The sequence below is a fragment of the Microcaecilia unicolor genome, chromosome 11 (genome assembly GCF_901765095.1).
Source record: "Microcaecilia unicolor chromosome 11, aMicUni1.1, whole genome shotgun sequence".
NCBI lineage: Eukaryota > Metazoa > Chordata > Amphibia > Gymnophiona > Siphonopidae > Microcaecilia > Microcaecilia unicolor.
In genome coordinates, this window is record NC_044041.1 from 76,990,175 (window position 1) to 77,010,679 (window position 20,505).

General features: G+C 48.8%; 1 protein-coding gene across 1 annotated transcript in view; it reads left to right on the plus strand.

The window, feature by feature from the left end:
* The window catches only part of LOC115480737 (semaphorin-4E-like), a 141,417-nt gene that overhangs the window by 53,952 nt on the left and 66,960 nt on the right, over positions 1-20,505 (plus strand). The window contains exon 5 of the mRNA XM_030219608.1: positions 9,061-9,159. Within this exon, the coding sequence (XP_030075468.1) occupies positions 9,061-9,159 (99 nt within the window). The remainder of the gene's footprint in view (positions 1-9,060; positions 9,160-20,505) is intronic.

Genomic DNA, 20,505 nt, shown 5'->3' on the forward strand with positions numbered 1-20,505 from the left:
CACAAAATAAAGAAGGCAGAAAAACAAGAGGTGGGGAAAACCTGGGGGGTTGGAGGGAGGGCGCAAGGGGGAGAATGAGGAGGTGAGATTAGATATGGCAGCAAGCAAACAAGGAGAGCAGGGGAAAGTGAGCTACATTGATGCAGCTCCCCTATACTTTGCAGTAGTACCCAAAACCCTGTTTATCTGCATATCTATAAAGAGTCGGAGCTAGGCTTGCTGTTTGCAAAGATTTATACTTCAGTTTCATAGACTGACATAGAGAAGCTACAAATCTATGCTTTACAATGGGTCAGAAGGTTACTTTCACTTGTTGCTCATTGTCATTCATATCTCATAACAAACTTCCTTTCATACTACGTGACTTAAGTTTTTCACTAAACATTTAATATCAACTTATCTGAAAAAGGCCCTGAATCACTTGCCACTGTGGGGTAGTTGGAAATGTCCAATAAAGTCCTTCAAACTTTTAGTAATCTTCAGACCTCAAAATGGTTCATTTTCAAGCATATTTTTATAGGAAATAGCCCTTGATTTCGGTCGGGAGCTGTTCTGAAACTGAAATTACTGGATTTAGGGGTAGTGGTAATTCAAAGTAGCTTGCATAAACAGTGGTGAAACTATGGAGCGATCATGAGTAGAGGTCATTATAATGATTGGAACATGTCCACTTTGAGAATCAGGTGCTCAACATTAAAAGTTTATATTTATTTACTTATTTATGGCATTTTATCCCACATTAAACATGAATTAGATTGGAACCTGGGATCATTTAATGTTTTTTTTCCTGGAGAGAGTAATGCATTGCCTCCCCCACCCCCCAGGCTCTCTCCCCGGCTATAGCCAGCTCTGCAATTTTGAGGGGAGGTGCACAGGTGGACGGGGGCGCAGAGGTGGACCGGGGAGAGAGCCTGTTGTTAAACATTTACCAGCACACCACTGTCTAGTGCCCACCCATCCAACCTGTTGGCCCACCCAAAAATTGACTTCTGGCTACGCCACTGTGTCCGACTCAGAGCTTGGAATACCTGGGAGTGCTTTTGGACACCAAGGTAGGGAAGTTCTTCCTTCCCAATGGCCGGAGAGTACAACTGGTGACTCAGGTGCGCAGCTTGCTGCGGATGCCTCGTCCTCAAGTTTGGGACTGTGTTCAAGTCCTGGGGTCTATGGCGGCTACACTAGAAGTGGTGCCATGGGCAAGAGCTCACATGCGGACCCTCCAGTTGTTTCTTCTGAGCAGGTGGTCTCCAACATCTCTGGACTATCAACGTCGTCTGGCCTGGACAGATGCGGCCAGGGGCAGCATGTATTGGTGGATTTGCCCGACTACGTTGCGGAAGGGCATGCCCTTAGCATCCCTGGATTGGGTGATGGTCGTGACGGATGCCAGTCTGACTGGTTGGGGAGCTCATTGCCTGCACAGAGTGACTCAGAGGACTTGGACCCCTATCGAGGTGGCATGGTCCATAAACCACTTTGAGTTGAGAGCAGTGGTGAATGCCTTGGCTGAGTTTCAGGAACTACTGCAAGGGAAACCTGTTCGGGTGTTGTTGGACAATTCGACGACGGTAGCTTACATCAATCGGCAAGGGGGGACGTGCAGCAAGTCCCTAGCGGTGGAGGCATCTCGCCTCATGGAGTGGGCGGAAACTCATGTTCTTTGCATGTCAGCAGCCCACATTGCAGGACAGTCCAATGTCCAGGCGGATTTTCTCAGTCGGACTCTGTTGGATGCGGCGGAGTGGTTGCGTTCGGCAGCGGCAGCAGCAGCAGCATTCAAACTGATTTCTCGTCATTGGGGAATGCTGGTGATGGATCTCATGGCCACGGTTCAGAAAGCCAAGGTGCCCAGATTCTTTTCACGGAAAAGGCAGCCTGAGTCTGCAGGGATCGATGCCCTGCTGCAGCCGTGCCCACAGCGGGGACTGTTGTATGTGTTTCCTCCTTGGCCCCTGATAGGGAGAGTTCTTCATCGCATCAGTTCTCATCGCGGGCTCATGGTCTTGGTGGCTCCAGATTGGGCCTGAAGGTCGTGGTATGCAGACCTAGTTCGCTTACTGCACGACACTGCACTGCGCCTCCCGGTGACTCCGGATCTTCTTTGCCAGGGCCCTGTTCAGATGGAAAATCTCTCCCACTTTGGTCTTACGGTCTGGCTATTGAATGGAACCAATTGAGGAATAGAGGTTTTTCAGAACCTGTGATTACGACACTTCTGTAGGTACTGAAGAAGTCCACTTCGTACGCTTATGTTCGGGTGTGGAAACTCTTTTCTTTGTGGTGTGAGCAGAAGACCGGTTCTCCTTTTCGGGTGTCGGTTGTACTGATATTGGATTTCCTTCAGGAGGGTCTTTCTAAGGGTCTAGCGTATAACTCTCTGCAAGTGCAAATAGCAGCACTAGCTTGCTTTCGAGGGTGAGTAGCCGGATTCTCCTTAGCAGCTCACCCGGATGTGGCTCATTTTTTACGAGGAGTACTTCATCTACATCCGCTTCTTTGGCGGCCTTGTCCTTCTTGGTGGCTCAACCTGGTGCTCAGAGCATTACAGGCGTCTCCCTTTGAGCCTTTGCAAAAGGCAACAGATAAGGATCTTACGCGTAAGGCTGTCTTTTTGGTGACGATTTCCTCAGCTCGGCACATTTCCGAACTGCAGGCCTTGTCTTGTAGAGAACCCTTTTTGCAGTTTTCGGATTCGGGAGTCTCGATTCGGACGGTTCCTTCCTTTCTTCTGAAGGTGGTTTCAGAGTTTCATATCAATCAGACTCTGTTTCTTCCTTCGTTTAGGAAAGAGGATTTTCCGGCGGAGTTTGCAGGCTTTCAGCTGTTGGATGTCCGAAGGGTGCTTTTGCGTTACCTTCAGGTCACCAATGAATTTCGGAGATCGGACCACCACTTTGTCCTTCTTTCGGGGCTGCGGAAAGGTGAGGCAGCCTCCAAAGCCTCCATAGCACGTTGGATCAAGGAGGCCATTACGTCAGCGTATCTGTCTCAAGGTCGAGAGCCACCTTTGGTTCTACAAGCTCATTCTACTAGAGCGCAGGCGGCGTCCTGGGCGGAGACGTCTTCTCTTCATGTGGATGAAATTTGTCGAGCAGCTACTTGGGTGTCTCAGCATACTTTTGTTAAAAACTACCGGTTGGATGTCGCCTCCACGGAAGATGCGCGATTTGGAGCTCAGGTATTGGCGCGGGGGATGTCGGCTTCCCGCCCTTCTTAGGGTAGGCTTTGGTACATCCCACCAGTTCCTGGATTTATCTGCTGTTTGTGATAAGGAAGGTAAAATTAGGTCTTACCTGATAATTTTCTTTCCTTTAGCAACAGCAGATGAATCCAGGATCCCTCCTGTTAGCTGACTATTTTTTCCGCTGCTCTATTCTTTTTCCTCTTATGCAGATTCGGTCAGATATGAAAGATACTGAAAAAAAAAAGAACGTACTCTGCTACGGCACACTTTCTTGCAGCTTTGTTTCATAGTTGCAGTTTTTCTAGTTGGTTCTCTTTTGTTATAGTGAGGATGGGTGTTATGTTAAAGTTATTGAGTTGATTGGCCTAATTCTACTGCTTTCGAAAGATATATTCTAAATGATAGAGGGGCTGGCCGTCTGCTTTACTCCCAAGAGTTCTGTTATCTCTATCTCCACCTGCTGGTAGATGGACCCAACCCACCAGTTCCTGGATTCATCTGCTGTTGCTAAAGGAAAGAAAATTATCAGGTAAGACCTAATTTTACCTTTTAAATGGCCAAAGGCTGGAAATGCTCTGAGCTGTATGTCAGGACTGGTCTTTTGCTGCTCATCTAAAAGAGGGGCCTGCACCAGTCTAAAACACTCTGTATAACATGCCTTTTGGGATAATTCTTATGTTGGTTCAATTAATGATATCCCAGCCTGTTGAGAATCCAAGACCAGTTCGACTATAGGAATTCTGGCCAGTTCCATCCTAAGTCTGATGTGCCCTACCTGATCTTCACCAGCCATCAGACATGCATGCGATTCTGATAAGCTAATGCTGGACACTTAACTCTAGGATGAGTGTCTTCTGTAATACAGTACCAGGTATGCGCACCCAATATGCAGGGCCGTGCCAACACAGTAAGTGAGGTAAGCACGGCAGGGGGCGCCGTCCTCTGGGGGGCGCCGCCGCACTGTGCTTACCTCGCCCTCCCGCTCCCATGTCCCACTGCCCGCCCTCTTCTCCCCCCCCCCCAAGATCCCTTCCCTTTTTTTTTCTTTTAAATTTACCTCCGTCTGGCAGCGCAGCGTCAGTGAAGGAGGCGGCGTTCCCAACGTCTCTAGTCAGCCTTCCCTTCGCTCAGTGTTCCGCCTTCTTCTGACGTCACGTCAGAAGAAGGCGGGACACTGAGCTGAAGGGAAGGCTGGCTAGAGATGTCGGGAGCGCCGCCTCCTTCACTGACGCTGCGCTGCCGGACAGAGGTAAATTTAAAATAAAAAAAAAAGGAAAGGGATCTTGGGGGGGGGGGGGGGGGAGAAGAGGGCGCCAGCGGGCAGTTGGGACATGGGAGCGGACGGGCAGGGGAGAGAGAGGAGCATGGATGGGAGGGGAGAGAGGAGCATGGATGGGAGAGAGGGGAATTGCTGGATAGATATGAATGGAGGGGGCAGGGGACAGATGGGCATGGATGGATATGAATTGCAGGGCTCAGGGAGAGATGGGAATTGCTGGATAGGGATGAATGGAGGGGGCAGGGGACAGATGGGCATGGATGGATATGGATTGCAGTGCTCAGGGAGAGAGGGGAATTGCTAGATAGGGATGAATGGAGGGGGCAGGGGACAGATGGGCATGGATGGATATGGATTGCAGGGCTCAGGGAGAGAGGGGAATTGCTGGATAGGGATGAATGGAGGGGCAGGGGATATAGAGCAAGAAATGAAGAAGAAAGGAGGAAAGTAGAGAAATAAATGGAAAGGAAGCTCTGGAAACGGAGTTAAGAGGACAGATAGCAGCCGAATCAGATACTGGGCCAGCATGATCAGAAAAAGAAAGTCACCAGACAACAAAGGTAGAAAAAAATCATTTTATTTTCATTTTAATGTTTGGAATATGTCCACTTTGAGAATTTACATCTGCTATCTTATTTTGCAATGTATAGCAATTTGTTTCTAAGAATATTGCTGACAATTCCTGTCAGTGTGGCAAGTGGTGAGCGATCATTTTCACAGGGGGGGGGGGGGGGGGGGGGGGCAGCGCAAACTGATAGTCTGCAGGGGGGCACCAGAGACCCTAGGCACGGCCCTGCCAATATGGGTCCACATAGAATCAGTGATACACTGCAGAGGAGAATTTTCCCAACCCTTCTTTGCAGGGCCATGGTCCTTTGAATTGGAAAACCTCTGCTAGCTGTTCTTTTTTACTGTTCTCCCTTGCCTATACTGAAACTGAAACCAGTGGAGGATTTGCAGGAGAAAATTCAAAAAGATTAACACACACACACACACAACACACACACATGGGGGAGGGGAAAGTACGTGTGCTGATTGCATTTTCAAATCACCATGTACTTTGTACTTGCTTTCATATAGGTGCAGATTACATAGGTACAAAGTATTCACACTATGTGCAGCACCCACCTTTTCAAGGGAAGATTACAGGAGTTTCCCCTTGAAAATTAGCTTATAGACTGTAACTCTGGGTCTGCAAACTTCCTTGCCAGCGTCAAAATTGCCTTCTTCATTTGCAGACATATATCATGTATTTAAATGTAAACCCATCCAAATATAAGCCAAGATAACATTTTTCCCCCCAAAAAAGAGGAAGAATGTTAACTCAAATATAAGCTGAGGGTTTATGTTCAAGTACTCCTCCCTCATGATGACGACATTTCTCTCCCACTTACCTCTCCATCCTCTTCCAGCAGTGACCGGCATCTCTCCCTCTCCTACCTCCCTCACGTGGTGACTGACACTTCTCTTTTCTCTCTCCTCCCCCCGCAGTTACAGCCACGTCTCTCTCTTTCCCCCACCTACCCCACAAAGTGACCTGCATTTCTCTTTACCGGTAAGCCTGGACGCTCAAATCAAATCAATTGTTGTATACCGCTAATATCCCCTTTTCAGGGTTCAGTGCGGTTTACATTCTAAGTGACTCTGATGCTGACACAAAAGTGACTGCTAGCAGGGACTGGTCCAGGACTTTGAGCATCTGCGCATGCTCAGGGCCTGCCGGCTCCCACCCTCAGGGTAAGTGGGGAAAGAGAGAGACTGCCCATTCATGCCATCTACTCTGTTTATCATGGAGATCCTATGTATTTGTCCCACGCTCTTAGGGTTACCATTCGTCCGGATTTCCCCGGACATGTCCTCTTTTTGAGGGCGCCGTGGGGAGTCCGGGCGGATTTCCGCATTTCCCTGATTTGTCCGGGTTTCGTCGGGACGAATGGTAACCCTACCGCGATCCTGTAACGCGGCCGTTGCCGAGAGGTCCGCCGACTCCACCCTTCACTTACCATGAAAAACGGGTCGGTATCCTTCCCCTGTTCTTGCGCCCTCCCTGGCTCCAACAGTGTATAGCTGTCGCGTCCGTTACCAGCACTGCAGTCGGAAGCGTTGCTATGGGACACACGTCATCTCCTCGAAGCTCGAACGAGGCAGGGCAGCAAATCAATCCCCGATCCTAGCGGAGAGGGTGGTGGACAGGCAATGCACAGTCTATGCATAGCACTGGGTTCCTGCTGGCACCTAGCGATGTCTGGAGCCGATCAGCGCTTCCTGGTGGTGGCCGGCACCAGAGCAGCAGCTCACGTCGATGACAAGCGGAGCAGCCAGGGCTTCTTCGAGGGCAACGACTTCGTCTTCGTGGTGCAGGTGCTGGAGCAGACGGTGGATGGAAGATGGAGCAGAGAGAGGGGGAGAGAGGGAGGCGGGCAGACTCTGGATGGAAGGGAGAGAAAGGACAGATGGTGGATAGAAGGGGGGAAAGAGAGGACATATCCTGGATGGAAGGGAGCAAGAGGGAGATCAGACCCTGGATGGATGGATGGGAGAGAAAGGGCCCATGGTAGATGGAAGGGGCAGAGAGAGAAAGGGCACATTCTGGTTGGAAGGGATCGGAAGGGCAGATGGAAGGGGGCAGAAACAGAGAGAGGACAGATCCTGGAGGAAAGGGAGAGGGTGGGATGGCAGATCATGGATGGATGAGAGAGAGACAGGGCAGATAGTGGATGGATTGGGCAGAGAAAGAAGGGGCAGACCCTGGATGGAAGACAGAGAAATGGCAGAGGATGGAAGAGCAGAGACAAAGAGGGCAGATCCAGGATGGAAGCAAGAGAGAAGGCATACAATGGTTGGAAGGGGGGGGGAGGACAGACAGGGGCATACGGTGGATGGAATGGGCAGAGACAGAGCAGACACTGGATGGAAGGAAAAGAGGCGGCAGATAGTGGTTGGAAGGGGCAGACACTGGATGGAAGGGAAAGAGGGCAGATGCTGGATGGAGGGGCAGAAAGAGAGAAGTCAGACACTGGATTGCAGGGGCAGGGAGGGAGAGAGAGAAGGCAGACATTGGATGGAAGGGGCAGATGGTGGATGGAAGGAGGAGAGTGAAGAGAAGATGAGGAAAGCAGAAACCAGTGACAGCAAAGGTAAATAAAAGATTTTTTATTTTTTCTGCTCTAAGTTAAAGTACTATTGTAGCAGTGTTAATACATGTTTATAAATAGAAAATGGTGTCAAATACCCCAGGTACGCCACTGGGAATATGTGACAGGGCGAAATGAGGATTTGAAAGGGACGTGGTGTGGGTGGGGCAGGGGGGCGTGGTGTGGGCGGGCATGGGCGGGGCAGGGGGCGTGACATGTGTCCTCTTTTTCAGAGGACAAAATATGGTAACCCTACACGCTCTCAAATTCAGATACTGTTTTGTCTCTACTTCCAACAGGAGGCCATTCCATGAATTCACCACCATTTCCACAAAGAAGTATTTCCTCAGGTTATTTCTGAATCTATCCCCTTTCACCTTCATCCTATGCCCCCTCGTTCCAGAGCTTCCTTTCAGGGCCGCCGAGAGGGGGGGGCAAAATCCCCGGTGCCGGGGGGGTCTCTCTCTCTCTCTCCTGTTCCTGACGGGACCCAGGAGATCGTGTCCTGACAGGAGCAGGAGAGAGAAAACTCTGGCACCAGGCCCCCCTTGGAGGCTGGGGAGGACCTGGAGGAACAGACACAGCAGGCTGCTCTTCTTCACAGTCTGCCGCATTGCTTTTCCCCTCAGGCCGCTCATGTGCAACCTAAGAGAAAAAGCAGCTGCAGGGGAAGGCCACGCAGCAGAAGGAAGAAGAGCAGCGCTGGAGAACTCTTCTGCTGGTGGGGCCTTGCGATCTCCGGCAGCCAAGGTACCCAGGGCAGGTGGCAGCAGTGATCAGGGAGGGTGGGGTGGCAGATCCTGGTGGGGCCCAGTGGCGACAATCCTAGGGGGGGGTCCACTGTTGGTGACGATCCTGAGGGAGGGAAGCATGGCTGCAGCGACGATCCGGGGGGGGGGGGGGCCGGCAGCAGCAACGATCCTGGGGGGGGGGAGGCACGGCAGTGGCGATGATCCTGGCGGGGGGGCCCGGCGGTGGCCTTGCCCTGGGCCCGGCTCAGTCTCTTGGCGGCTCTGCTTCCTTTCAATTAAAAGAGACTTGTCTCCTGCATTTATGCCACATATGATAGAGACATTTAAATACCTGTCTCTGCTCTTCCACCTTCCTTCCAAAGTTTTTAAATTTTTAAGTCTGTCCCCATACGCTGTATGACAATGACCACTGACCATTTTAGTAGCCACCCTCTGGACTGACTCCTATATCTACATGTTGAGTGGGTTGCATGCTAAGGTTATAGACTACCACTTAGTGCCCAACTAGCACATATGCATGTAACTGTCTCGTGAGTAAGTGCCAGAATTCTTTAACTTTCATGTGTAATTAGCATCTAACTTTAGGCAGCTTGTTATGGAATGAGGGGGTAAGTGGCTGAAATCCTGAGAAAGTGCTTATGGCATTATTCCCAGATTGGAAGCAAAAGAGGAGTGAGCCTTTTCTTGTTATGTGTTTTTCTTCCTCCTTAGGCAGAATGCCGAAATTACATCCTCCAGCTTCATAAGATAAACAACACCAGGTTTCATGTGTGTGGAACAAATGCATTTTACCCAACTTGTGACTATCTGGTAAGCTTGGTAGTACATTCAGAAAAGTGTCTCTGAAGTTACAGCAACCTGTGGAATGAGGAGGGTACCAGGTACTGAGTGCCCCAAAATTGAGAATCACAGCCCTTTCATTAGAGGAAACTAAGGGCCAGATGCACTAAACTTTACGAGCCAATAACGAGCCATTAACGAGCAAGTAGTAAACCCTAGCATGCACTAAATACTTTTTTCTGACGGTAGCAGCTAACGCAAACGGAATGCAGATGAGCAAATTGTGTAGAAACCCTATTGAAATGAGATGCACTAAGCTTTTCCGCTTGCCCTAATGCTGGGAAATCTAACAAGAGGCCTGTACCTCTCGTTGGGCCTTTGCGGGCTTGGAAAACTTATAAAATGTAAAAAAAAAAATCGGGAGGGGGCAAAAACGACCAAGTGCTCGTCAGGAGCGTCCTTTATGGACGTCCTTCCCCCCCCCCCCCGCCCCGCCCGAGGTCGCCGCCACCGCTCCCCCCCCCCCCCCCCCCCCGCATTGAAATCAGAACTTTACACAGCCCCGGCTCCCCCTTCCTTCCTTCCTTGAAATGACAGCTTCCCCGCCATTCTCCGCCCCCCCTTGGCCCTGCCCCCGCCACCCTCCCTTGAGGTCGTCACCGCTGCTGCTCCCCCCTCCACCCTCCATCTGCCACCGGGCCCTCACAGCGCCTCTCACCTCCGCGTGAAGGCGCTGCACCGGCATCAACAGCTGATCGTCTCTCCGGACTTCCCTCCTTTCCTCAGACGAGGGCGGGCCAGGGAGGAAAGGAGGGAAGTCCGGAGAGGCGATCAGCTGTTGTTGCCGGTGCAGCGCCTTCACACGGAGGTGAGAGGCGCTGTGAGGGCCCGGTGGCAGATGGAGGGGGGCGGGATGAAGAGGGAGAGCGGCGGCGACGACCTCAGGGGGGCGGCAGGGGGGGGGCCATGGTGGGGTGGAGGATGGCGGTGAAGCAGTCATTTCAAGGAAGGAAGGAAGGGAGGGGGGCCAGGGCTGCGTAAAGTTCTGATTTCAATGCAGGGGGGAGTGGGGAGCGGCGACCTTTGGGCGGTGGGGGGGGGGGGGGGCAAGGCCGTCCATAAAGGACGTGTTTTTCTTTTAAACGTTCTTGGCATGCGCAGAGCAGCCAGCATAACGCTTGGCTGCTCTGCGCATGCTCTACCGGCCGATTATCCGACGGTTTTATGAAGGATTAGAGAATGCAAGTGAGCTGCAAAGAGCAGCTCATTTGCATTCCCTTTCCTTCATGCATAGCCGTTCCCTACCAATTCGCTATGGAATTCGGTATGGAACGGCTCTAACGACGACTTTAGTGCATCCCCCCCTAAGTTGTGAGGACCAAAAGTCCTGATTGAGAGTCATTGGGAGGTACATGGAATGAATTGGTGTGCTCTAGCCCTTGTCCTGTGGGCAGCAGTTTGCTCCCCCCCACCCAGCACAAATTCCTAACACCTTTGGCTGCCATGCAGAGAAACCAAAATAGAATATGCCCCTGGGGTCTGAATTATCCTAGTGGAAATCTTCCTACAAAGTGGCTGAATCAGCATGGATGAATCATTCTCATAGTGCCACTGTCTACTAGTCTCCAGATCAATAACCTGCATCTGGTAGCGCTATACAAATGTTAATAATAATAATAATTAATGAAACCAGTCTGGCACCTTTGATGGTACTAAATTAAAGAACTAGAAGGACTAAAAAAACAAAGAATTAGCTTTCTTAACTCATGACTTGCCTTCAACCACTTACCTATAGCTTTCTCTCTTTCTTTTTCCCCCTACCATCATAGCACTTCTGTGCCTCCACGACCTGCCTGTGTGCTTAGTAAAACTTTGTTTTCTTAACATGCTGGGATCAGTTGCTACTGAAATATAAAAACTAGAGTCCCCTGATAGCTGCTTGAACTGCAGATGTGTTTCATATAGCTCCTGGGCCCCATTCAATTATTAATAGCTCTTTTGGGGGTTCTGGTACTCGATTCTGCAACCAGCAGTTGCGGTGCACACCAGTTCTTAATGATGAGTAAGTTAGAGGGAAAGTGGGCACTCAAAACAGTTGCAACAGCAGCAAAAACTAGAATGGGTTCACAGCAGTCTGTTATGATGGAATGTATGTATCACACCCCTCACCTGTTTTCCATGGTCCCCAGCAGCATTCCATGCCAGAAGAGTCTGTTTTACTTCCTGGAAACTCTACACTTCCTTTATAGCCCTGCAAGAGGACGCTGACTGATGTTATCACTTCCTGTCTAGTGGTATATAAGGAAGTTCCTGACTCTGTCAGTGCCTTTGCAACAGGTTGCCTAGCCTGGTCTAGAGAGAGTTCCAGACTGTGTCATCAGTAGGGTTACCATATTTGCTTCCCCCAAAAAGAGGACACATGCCTCGCCCCCGCCATGCCCCACCCTGTCCCCGCCATGCCCCCACCCTGCCCCTGTCACATACCGCCCCACCCCTTTCACACCCCCACGCCGCCCCCCCATCACACCCCCTAAGGGTGTCCTATCCTCCCCTTCCCTTACCTTACTGTACTGGTGGTCTAGTGACCTCTTTCCTGCCCAGAACAGCTGCAGACTGTCTTGCTCCCTCCCGTATCAGCGCTGATTCAAAATGGCCACCAAGAGTGACCTTGCTAGATTTCTGCAGAGGTCTCGCAAGGCCACTTCAACTCTTGGCAGCCATTTTGAATCGGCGCCGGGACCGGAGTCAGCAAGAAACAGTCTGCAGGTGCTCCGGGCAAGAAAGAAGGGCCTTTTTCCTGCCCTGAAGAGGTTACTAGACCATCAGGGCAGTACAGTAATGTAAGGGGAGGGGAGGATAGGACACCACTAGGCCCACCCGCCAGCTTGCCCGTTTGTCTGCAAATCCGGACAAACGGGCAGGCTGGCAAAACCCGCCTGGTTGCCCGGCCATGTCCTCAAAAAGAGGACATGTCCAGGTAAAACCGGACATATGGTAACCCTAGTCAATCAGCCTTGTTCCAGCCTTGATCCAGTCTGTGTCTTCCATCTTATTCCTGCCCTGTTCCAGTTTGTGGCTTTATCCTGGTTCCAGCTACTCCCTGGCCTCGACTGTTGGGCCAGCCCCAAAGGGCTCTCTTAAGAGCCACTCTCCACCCTGATTTGTCGGAGCACCTCCAAGGGCTCTTTTAAGAGCCACTCTCTGGTCTGGGCTTCGTTGGGTCATGACTCGCCTGTTGCCAGTCAGTGCCCACCTAGCCTTTGGGTTGGGTAGGCAGTGTAAACCTGACTATGGCCCAATATGGCTGCACAAGATGACTGGGACTGCTGCAGCAGAACCTGGTAAGCTGCAAGATTGCGTGGGAAATGAAGCCTGGGGATCAGATGTGCCTCACGGTGAAGCGTAGAAATGGTGCTTCAGGAGGTGCAGTCGGGAGATGCTACCATAAATAACAAACTGAATTTTCTACAAGCCAAGGTGAGTTGAGGCTGTAGGAGGCAATGGGCAGCTCAACAGTGGAGACCATCGGATGTTACAAATGGAGGATGATTTCAGTGAGGTCTGGAAAACGTTTGTTGGTACTCGGGGCACCCTGCAGAGAGTATTGGTGAAACTTGAGGATCTAGAAGGCTGTTTTCTCCAGAACAACATTTGTTTGATTGGCATGCCACAGGGAGAACATAAGGGGACATGGAGATGTAAGAGCAGATAGTTCAAGAAATCTTTGTTGATTCCCCCATCCCCACCCCCTTCTCAGCAAACGTAGGGCAAGATGCACTAAAGACTCGTTAAAGCCCTTTCCTTACCGATTCCCTTAGTGAATTGGTAAGGAACGGGCATGCATCAAGGAATAGGAATGCAAATGAGCTGCTCGTTGTAGCTCACTTGTATTCTCTATTCCGCCGTTAAACAGTCAGCCAGTCGAGCATGCGCAGAGCAGCCAAGCGTTATGCTGGCTGCTCTGTGCATGCCAAATAAGCCTCCCTGTGCCGCCCAAAGACGCCGCGCTGCTCACCCCTCTCCGATGCGGCTCGACAGAGGACAGTGCAGTTGAGGATGCCCATCCAAAAAAACATCCATTTTGGCCGTCATTCCCCCCCTGCAATAATAAAAACGTCTTTTTTGGCAGTGCTTCACTCAGCTGAGAGACCAGGAAGTCTCTGAGCCAATCACAGTGCGCTTAGCTCGGCTGAATGCGTTGTGATTGGCTCAGGGACTTCCAGGTATCAGCTGAGTGAAGCACTCCCAAAAAAGACGTTTTTATTATTGCAGGGGGTGGGGAATGACGGCTAAAATGGACACCCATCCAAAAAAACCGTCCATTTTGGCCGTCATTCCCCCCTGCAATAATAAAAACGTCTTTTTTGGCAGTGCTTCTGTTACCACCCCTCTCGGCTGGACTGTAGTGATGTGCTCCCAGATACCTGTTGTTGTAGTTGTGGCGAATATCCAGGGAACACACACTCACAGCCGAGGGAGTGGAACAAATAAACTAACCTCATCCTTTACTCTCAAAGAATAAAGGAGGAAAAGAAGCTAAATTTAGGATTTGTTCCTGACATGGAAGAACCAAACCTTCAGATTTGCAAGATATCTTTTTCTTTATTGAATACAAATGCAAGCAAATTGTCATTCAAATAAACTCAAATTCACAATTAGTGTGTGGCTTAATAGAACTGCAATAACATATTCAACATTCAAATGTAGAACTACATGTACACCCTTTACTTTTTCTGTTTCTTTCAACAGAATCACTTATAAAGGCAGAAAAGAACCTTCTCAGATAAATATTTAAATTGTCTTTTTATCAAAATCAGATATTTGTTTTAATACTCTTTCCTTGCTATTGATGTCAGAATTTGAGTCTTTATAGGTATTATGGATGTTGGTGCAGGGATCTCACTTGAACCCAGAACACTTAGGCAAGTCAGGAAAACATGGATTTTTTATATTTGATGTTTTTCTGTTCTTTAGTTTTCCCTTAAAATGTTGTAAACCAAAAAAAAAATGATATGTCTTTCAACACCCTTTGCCAATGTCACTTAGCTGTGGTTGAATTTATTTAGGTGAGGTCTTTCTTGCATTGGAGCTCAGCCGGAACCCTTCAGAGGATGACTCCCCCAGATTTCTTCTTCCTCAACCTCACTTATAAAGAAAATAATCAGGGAAGCAAAACCTTAAACTCCCTGTACTTGTCCAAAAACTGACTCCATCTGGTGTCAATTAACCAATTCTCAATACTGTGGCCACACTCTCTAACTGAAATAAAATAAGTTAAAGGTTTTCTCACTGCAAAACCCATTTCTCACTGTTGTTTCCCTATTCTAAAATGATCCAGCAGGGTTCAGCACTGCAGTCAGAACCATCACACAGTAACACATTCCATATTAAAATGGTGATTCAACATTCCATCTCACAGACTTCACATAAAAACATAACATTTCCCTTTATAGCTATCAGATCTATTTTGAAAATACAGCACACTCATACAGAAGCAGTGCTTAATCTGCTACCTGACAAACCTTGCACTGAACTCAGAGCACTCACAAACAACACACCTTTTCCACAGACACAGCCTAAGAGTTTCTTTCTCCAAATAACAGATTCACCTTCAATTTCTCCTTAATCATCCTTTAAATTCTAGCACATTTCTTTCCCTAACACCCTTATAGTTTCTCTCACTTAGTATAATTACTAACAGAAATCACAGTCTCCCACACTCCTGTGTCTCAACTGTTTTTCCCTATTCTAAAAAGAGTAGGCAGCCATGTGTCCACTTAATTTCTTAGCATACAGACTCTCATTCCACAAAATTGTAACTCACTTTTTATCTCTTGGAACCCAGTTCTATCTCTGAAACACCCTTCACACTCACCTCAGCTCACTTTCAATATCAAAGTACCCTTTTTCAATGTCACATTTCACTTTAAACTCATAAAATATACTGTTTTCTCTTACATTACACAGACACACACCATACGTTTTTCATTCCCAGTCCTTCCCTGCTCTCTCTGCTCAGCAGGGTTGCCAGGTGGAAAATTTTTTTCCAGCCCACTGGAGCCCAAAAAACAGCCCAAAAACCGCCCAAACACAAACCCCGCCCCTGACACCCCCACCCCCGCGTCATCACCCCCGCCCCCGCCGTCATAAACCCCGCCCCCGCCGTCACCGGCCCCGCCTCCCACGTCACCGGCCCCGCCTCCCCGTCATCGGCCCCGCCTCTTACGTCATCGGCCCCGCCTCCCCGTCATCGGCCCCGCCTCCCCGTCATCGGCCCCGCCTCCCACGTCATCGGCCCCGCCTCCCACGTCACTAACCCCGCCCAAACTGTCATTAACCCCACCCAAAAACGTCACTAACCCCGCCCCCCCGCGGCCGAAAAAACCGCCCGAAGCACAAAAACCAGCCCAAAAAACCGCAACCCGCCGCGGGCAAAAATTTCCCGCGGCGGGTCGCGGAAAACCGCCCAATTGGGCGGTAAAACCGCCCACCTGGCAACACTGCTGCTCAGCAGTCTCCCTAGCAACTCACCCCCCTAGAGGAACATCTGACATCACTCAACCAATCAGCTTGTCAGCTAAAGACTGGTTTTCTTTCTTATCTGTTTGGTTTAGAATCTAGGCTGTCCCTTCCCCCCATAGAAGTTACTGCAAAACTTACTACACAGAGAATTCCAAAGTCAATTTTAACCTGACTTGTACCCAAAACAGCAAGAAACATTTTATAGTACAATCCACACCTAATCATGGTTTATTCCTTGAAAAATAAAACCATATTCAAGAAACATCTCACACTTTCTTCAGCTAACTCCATTAAACAAATTCCCAAACTAACTTTAAACCTTTTCCAGCCAGCACCAGCCACCAAACCCCTGGAACAGCACCCCCCCCCCCCCCCCCAGAGCCCCAGGAAAAAAACATTTAATATATGTTACCATATATTACACTTCATTCAGCTGAGAGACCAGGAAGTCTCTGAGCCAATCACAGCGCGTTTAGCTTGGCTGAAGGTGTTGTAATTGGCTCAGGGATTTCCAGGTCTCTCAGCTGAGTGAAGCACTGCCAAAAAATATGTTTTAATTATTGCAGGGGGGGGGGGGGTGTGATGAGCATGGAAGCCTCTTCTTCTTCAGGGTTCAGCAGCAGGGTTAAAGACTGCGGTGGGGGGGGGGGGGGGGGGGGGGGATGGGAACAATTTTTTTTTTTTAACGGAGCGTTTTTTTGTTCCCCAATTTTATTTTCTGTTACTTTGGGCCAGGTTTTATCCCGCGCAGCCACCACGAGAGGTACAGACCTCTCGTTAGATTTTCCAGCGTTAAGGCAATTGGAAAAGGTTAGTGCATCTCATTACAATAGGGTTTCTACACAATTTGCTCATCTGCATTCCATTTTCGTTAGCTGCTACTGTCGTCGGAAAAAAGTCTTTAGTGCATGCCAGGGTTTACTACTTGCTCGTTAAGGGCTGGTTAAGTTTACTGCATCTGGCCCTTAGTGGTTGAGCGGGTTCGGTTAACTACCACCACCACAGAGAATTAACCTTGCAGAGAGTGCACAAAAATCAGAAGCAGTGCTGCAAGAACACTAAAGTTATGTTGTTTGCCAACTTCAACCCAGAGGCTGATCGACTGACGATACAGTTTTGAGAGGCAAAAAACAATTTTACTCTCGTTCCTCAGGCCATGGTGTATCCTGCCAAATTGAGAGTCACGAGGAAAGAGGGCATTTTTTTAATCTCACTGAAGGATGCTGAGGCATTTATTAAAGTAAATTTTCCTACTGGAGACACACAGTGCAGCAGTCCTATCAGACATGATGGTGAGCATGCTGGGGCATCCCCGGGCTGGCAGAGCTACGCAGAAGTGAGGCTATATCAGATGGGAGTGTGAGGCTATTGTCCCTTTGGTCTCACACTAAACTTAGTATATTCCTACTCTAAATATTGTTTTCTGACTCAGGAGACACTTGATTCACTGATTTGGGCTTTTATTTGGCACACAGGACCATCAGTGCCACTGAGACCTGGGTGGCTGCGATTCACTGAATGAGGAAGAGTTTAACTGATCTCTAATGCAAGGATAGTGGTGGGAATTCACATCTACCCAGTCCACTTCATTCAGTATTTTATAGACCTAATACTGAGGCAGTGAGCAAAAGAAATTGAATAATTCTGAGAAATCATATGAAGGGTTAATTTTGTTTAAAGGTGCTCAGATATTATTTTAAATTCTCAGTTCTGCTAGCAAGTGAAGGAATGTTATCTGGTTTAGGTTATTTACGTTTGCCGGGCTGGGTTAGAAAGGTCAGAGACAGGAATTTCTTTCAACCTTGTGAGTGATGGATTGCTAAGCAAACACATGTATTCTATTATGAGCCGGTATATAGCAGGCTGTTTGTTTAGGATTAGTTTAAAATGCTTAGAAGAAATACTGTTTAGAGAGAGGCAATAGATTAGTATTTACAAGTTTTTGATATTTAGAATATGTCTTATAAGAAATACTGATTCTGTGTAGTTAAATGTAGAATACCTTTTTAAATCTAATGTTACTCTCTGCTGTATTTGCAAGGACTGCAGTGAAGAGGTCAAACATGTGTTTTGACTTATCTGCAGTTCTGGCTGGTTCAATGTATAAGCTGATAGGTGAACGAGGTCAGGGCTAGTTAGCTCTCTTCTCCTTGATTAATTATAAGCTAAGTGTAGGACTGGCCTCCTGAAAGAAATAACAGACCATAGCCGTATGCTATTAAATAAGATTAACTTTTGACCCCTTTAATGAATGCCAGAGTCCAGTAAGCAATTTAAGCTATAGATGAGAAATCAATCATGATGAGAAGATAAGAGTTCTAGTGCCATATTGTTTGGCTTGAGGGGCCCCAGGTTAGAGGTCAGTTTGAGGAATACCAAACCTATGTAACTGATATTTCAAAAGTAATGATTGGTTGAGGCAAGGTGACCAATCTATTCCTTAACCAATTGGGAGTAAAGGGGGCTAGGCTAGGAGGAGGGCTTAGGACCCTATTTAAGTGGGAGAAGAAGCAGTTTATGTCAGAAGGAGCTCAGAAGAAAGAGAAGGACAGAAGGAACAGATAGAAGAAGGAGAAGACACAGAGAGCTGAGAGAAAGACACAGAGAGCTGAAAGAAAGAGAAGAAGAGACTTAATGCTGATGTCCTGCTTTGTTTGCTGGCAAATAAAGAAGATTTCTCTCTCATTCTGGTGTGTGCTGTCTGACTCCTGAAGTATCACAAATTCCTATCTCAATTCCTGCAACAATTCTTGGTGGCAGCGGTGGGATTCGAACCCACGCCCCCGAAGAGACTGGAGAACATTCGCCGGGTATGTATTCTGTATTTTGTATTGTAATCCTAGCTAGGAAGTTGTAAACCAGCCCCTCAAGAAAGAGGGAAGGAGAATCTGATCAATTCTCAGCGAAGGCCCTAGTACCTTCTAGTCGCGGGGACTAGAAGCGAAAACGCTTGAGCTTATCTGTATCTGAGAAATTTGAAATTGTTGGGTGGGATTTTCTGTATGGAATGTGTGATGCTTGAATGTTAGAAGAGTGCAGACCCCTTACTGCATTCTCAAAAACTCCTTCCCTCTTAGTGTGTTGTAACTGTAAGCATTATGGGTGGGACATCATCTAGAACAATTGCTACCCCCCTAGATTGTATGCTTAGAAATTTCAAAAAAGGCTTTTTAATTAATGATTATGGACAGACTTTAAGCTCAAGTACTTTAAGAACCTTGTGTGAAGTTGAGTGGCCATCTATGGGAGTGGGGTGGCCCCCTAGTGGCAGCTTAGATATTGAAGTAATCCGGAAGGTCTACAGCATAGTAGTAGGAGGACCAGAATATTCTGAACAACTCCCTTATATAGATTCCTGGGACAGCCTTGTGACTGACCCTCCCTCTTGGTTGAAAACTTATATGGGATCCCCAGTAAAATTCATGTTAGGCCGTGTTCAAAGAAAGATTAGAAAATCTAAACTAGAAGAGGGAAAGAGCCCTAGGAAGCCTACCACCCAATCGGTGGCTTCCGCCCCTACCCTGTCTGAGAAACCCATACTCTCTGATGACCCCTCAGATCTTGAGCCACCACCTTATGGCCCATTGTTGGGGTTCCGTGCTACCCCCAGAGATCCACGCCGCCCAGCCCAAGCCTCTCCAGCACAGGCTTCTCCGGATAGTTCTTCCCCTCCTGTGCCAAACCTGCCACACCCTAGGTTGGACTTTTCACCTGGCCTCTACCCTTCTGTGCCAAATCCTCTCCTGTTAACCTCTGAAGACCCGTTTTGGGTTCCACTCCCTGACTCCTCAACTCCCGACAGCCCAGCCTCTCCTTCTAATACCCCTACCCACTCATCAGGGGCCCGGCATCCCTTTCAATGGACTGACTCACCTGTGACCACCTCTCAGTCTATGAGTACCCCTCCCCATCCCTCAGGATTTCAACCTACCTCTACTGAATGGGTTAGACCCGCTGCAATTACCTTTGAGCATGATAGGAGGGTAGCTCCTAGCTCTACCTCAGGTTCCATTCCCACCTCCTCGAGAGTTCTGCCACTTCGTCAGGTAACTACCACTCGACCGGATCCTAATAATCAGGGTCAGGTTATACAGGCACAGGCCTATCAGTATGTACCCTTCACAACCACCGATCTCCTGAATTGGAAGACGCATTATCCCTCTTATACTGAAAAGCCTCAGGCAGTGGTGGACCTAGTGACTAGCATTATGGCCACCCATAACCCAACCTGGACTGATTGTCAACAACTTCTCCTGACCCTCTTCACAACTGAGGAGAGGCGGAAGATTTTGCAAAATGCTGAGGCCATCACGCGAGAGCGTGTCCACGGGGGGATACAGGACCCAGAGGGATGGGTTAGAGCTCGGTTTCCTCGCGCAGCTCCAGATTGGGATCCAAATGATGGGCAGCACTATGAACTGTTGTCTGGCTATTGCCGGGACTTACTGGAAGGTATGAGGAAAGGCATAAAGAGGCCCATTAATCTGGCAAAGGTCTCTGAAATTCTCCAAGGGGCAACTGAATCCCCTGGGGCCTTCTTAGAGCGACTAATTGAAGCCTACAGAACATACACCCCATTTGACCCTGAAGCCCAAGAAAACCAGAGAATGGTGAATAGCGCATTGGTGGCCCAGAGTATGCCAGATATCCGGAAGAAGTTGCAGCGTCAGGAGGGATTCGCAGGGATGAATACCACCCAGCTAATTGAGATCGCAACCAAGGTTTTCATTAATAGAGATCAGGAGGTGCGCCGAGAGGCTGACCGGAAGATGCAGAAGAAGGCCGACCTTTTAGCGGCAGCCATTACTAATTCCACTCTTAATCGAGGTCGACCTCTAGCTAATGGGAAGCCAA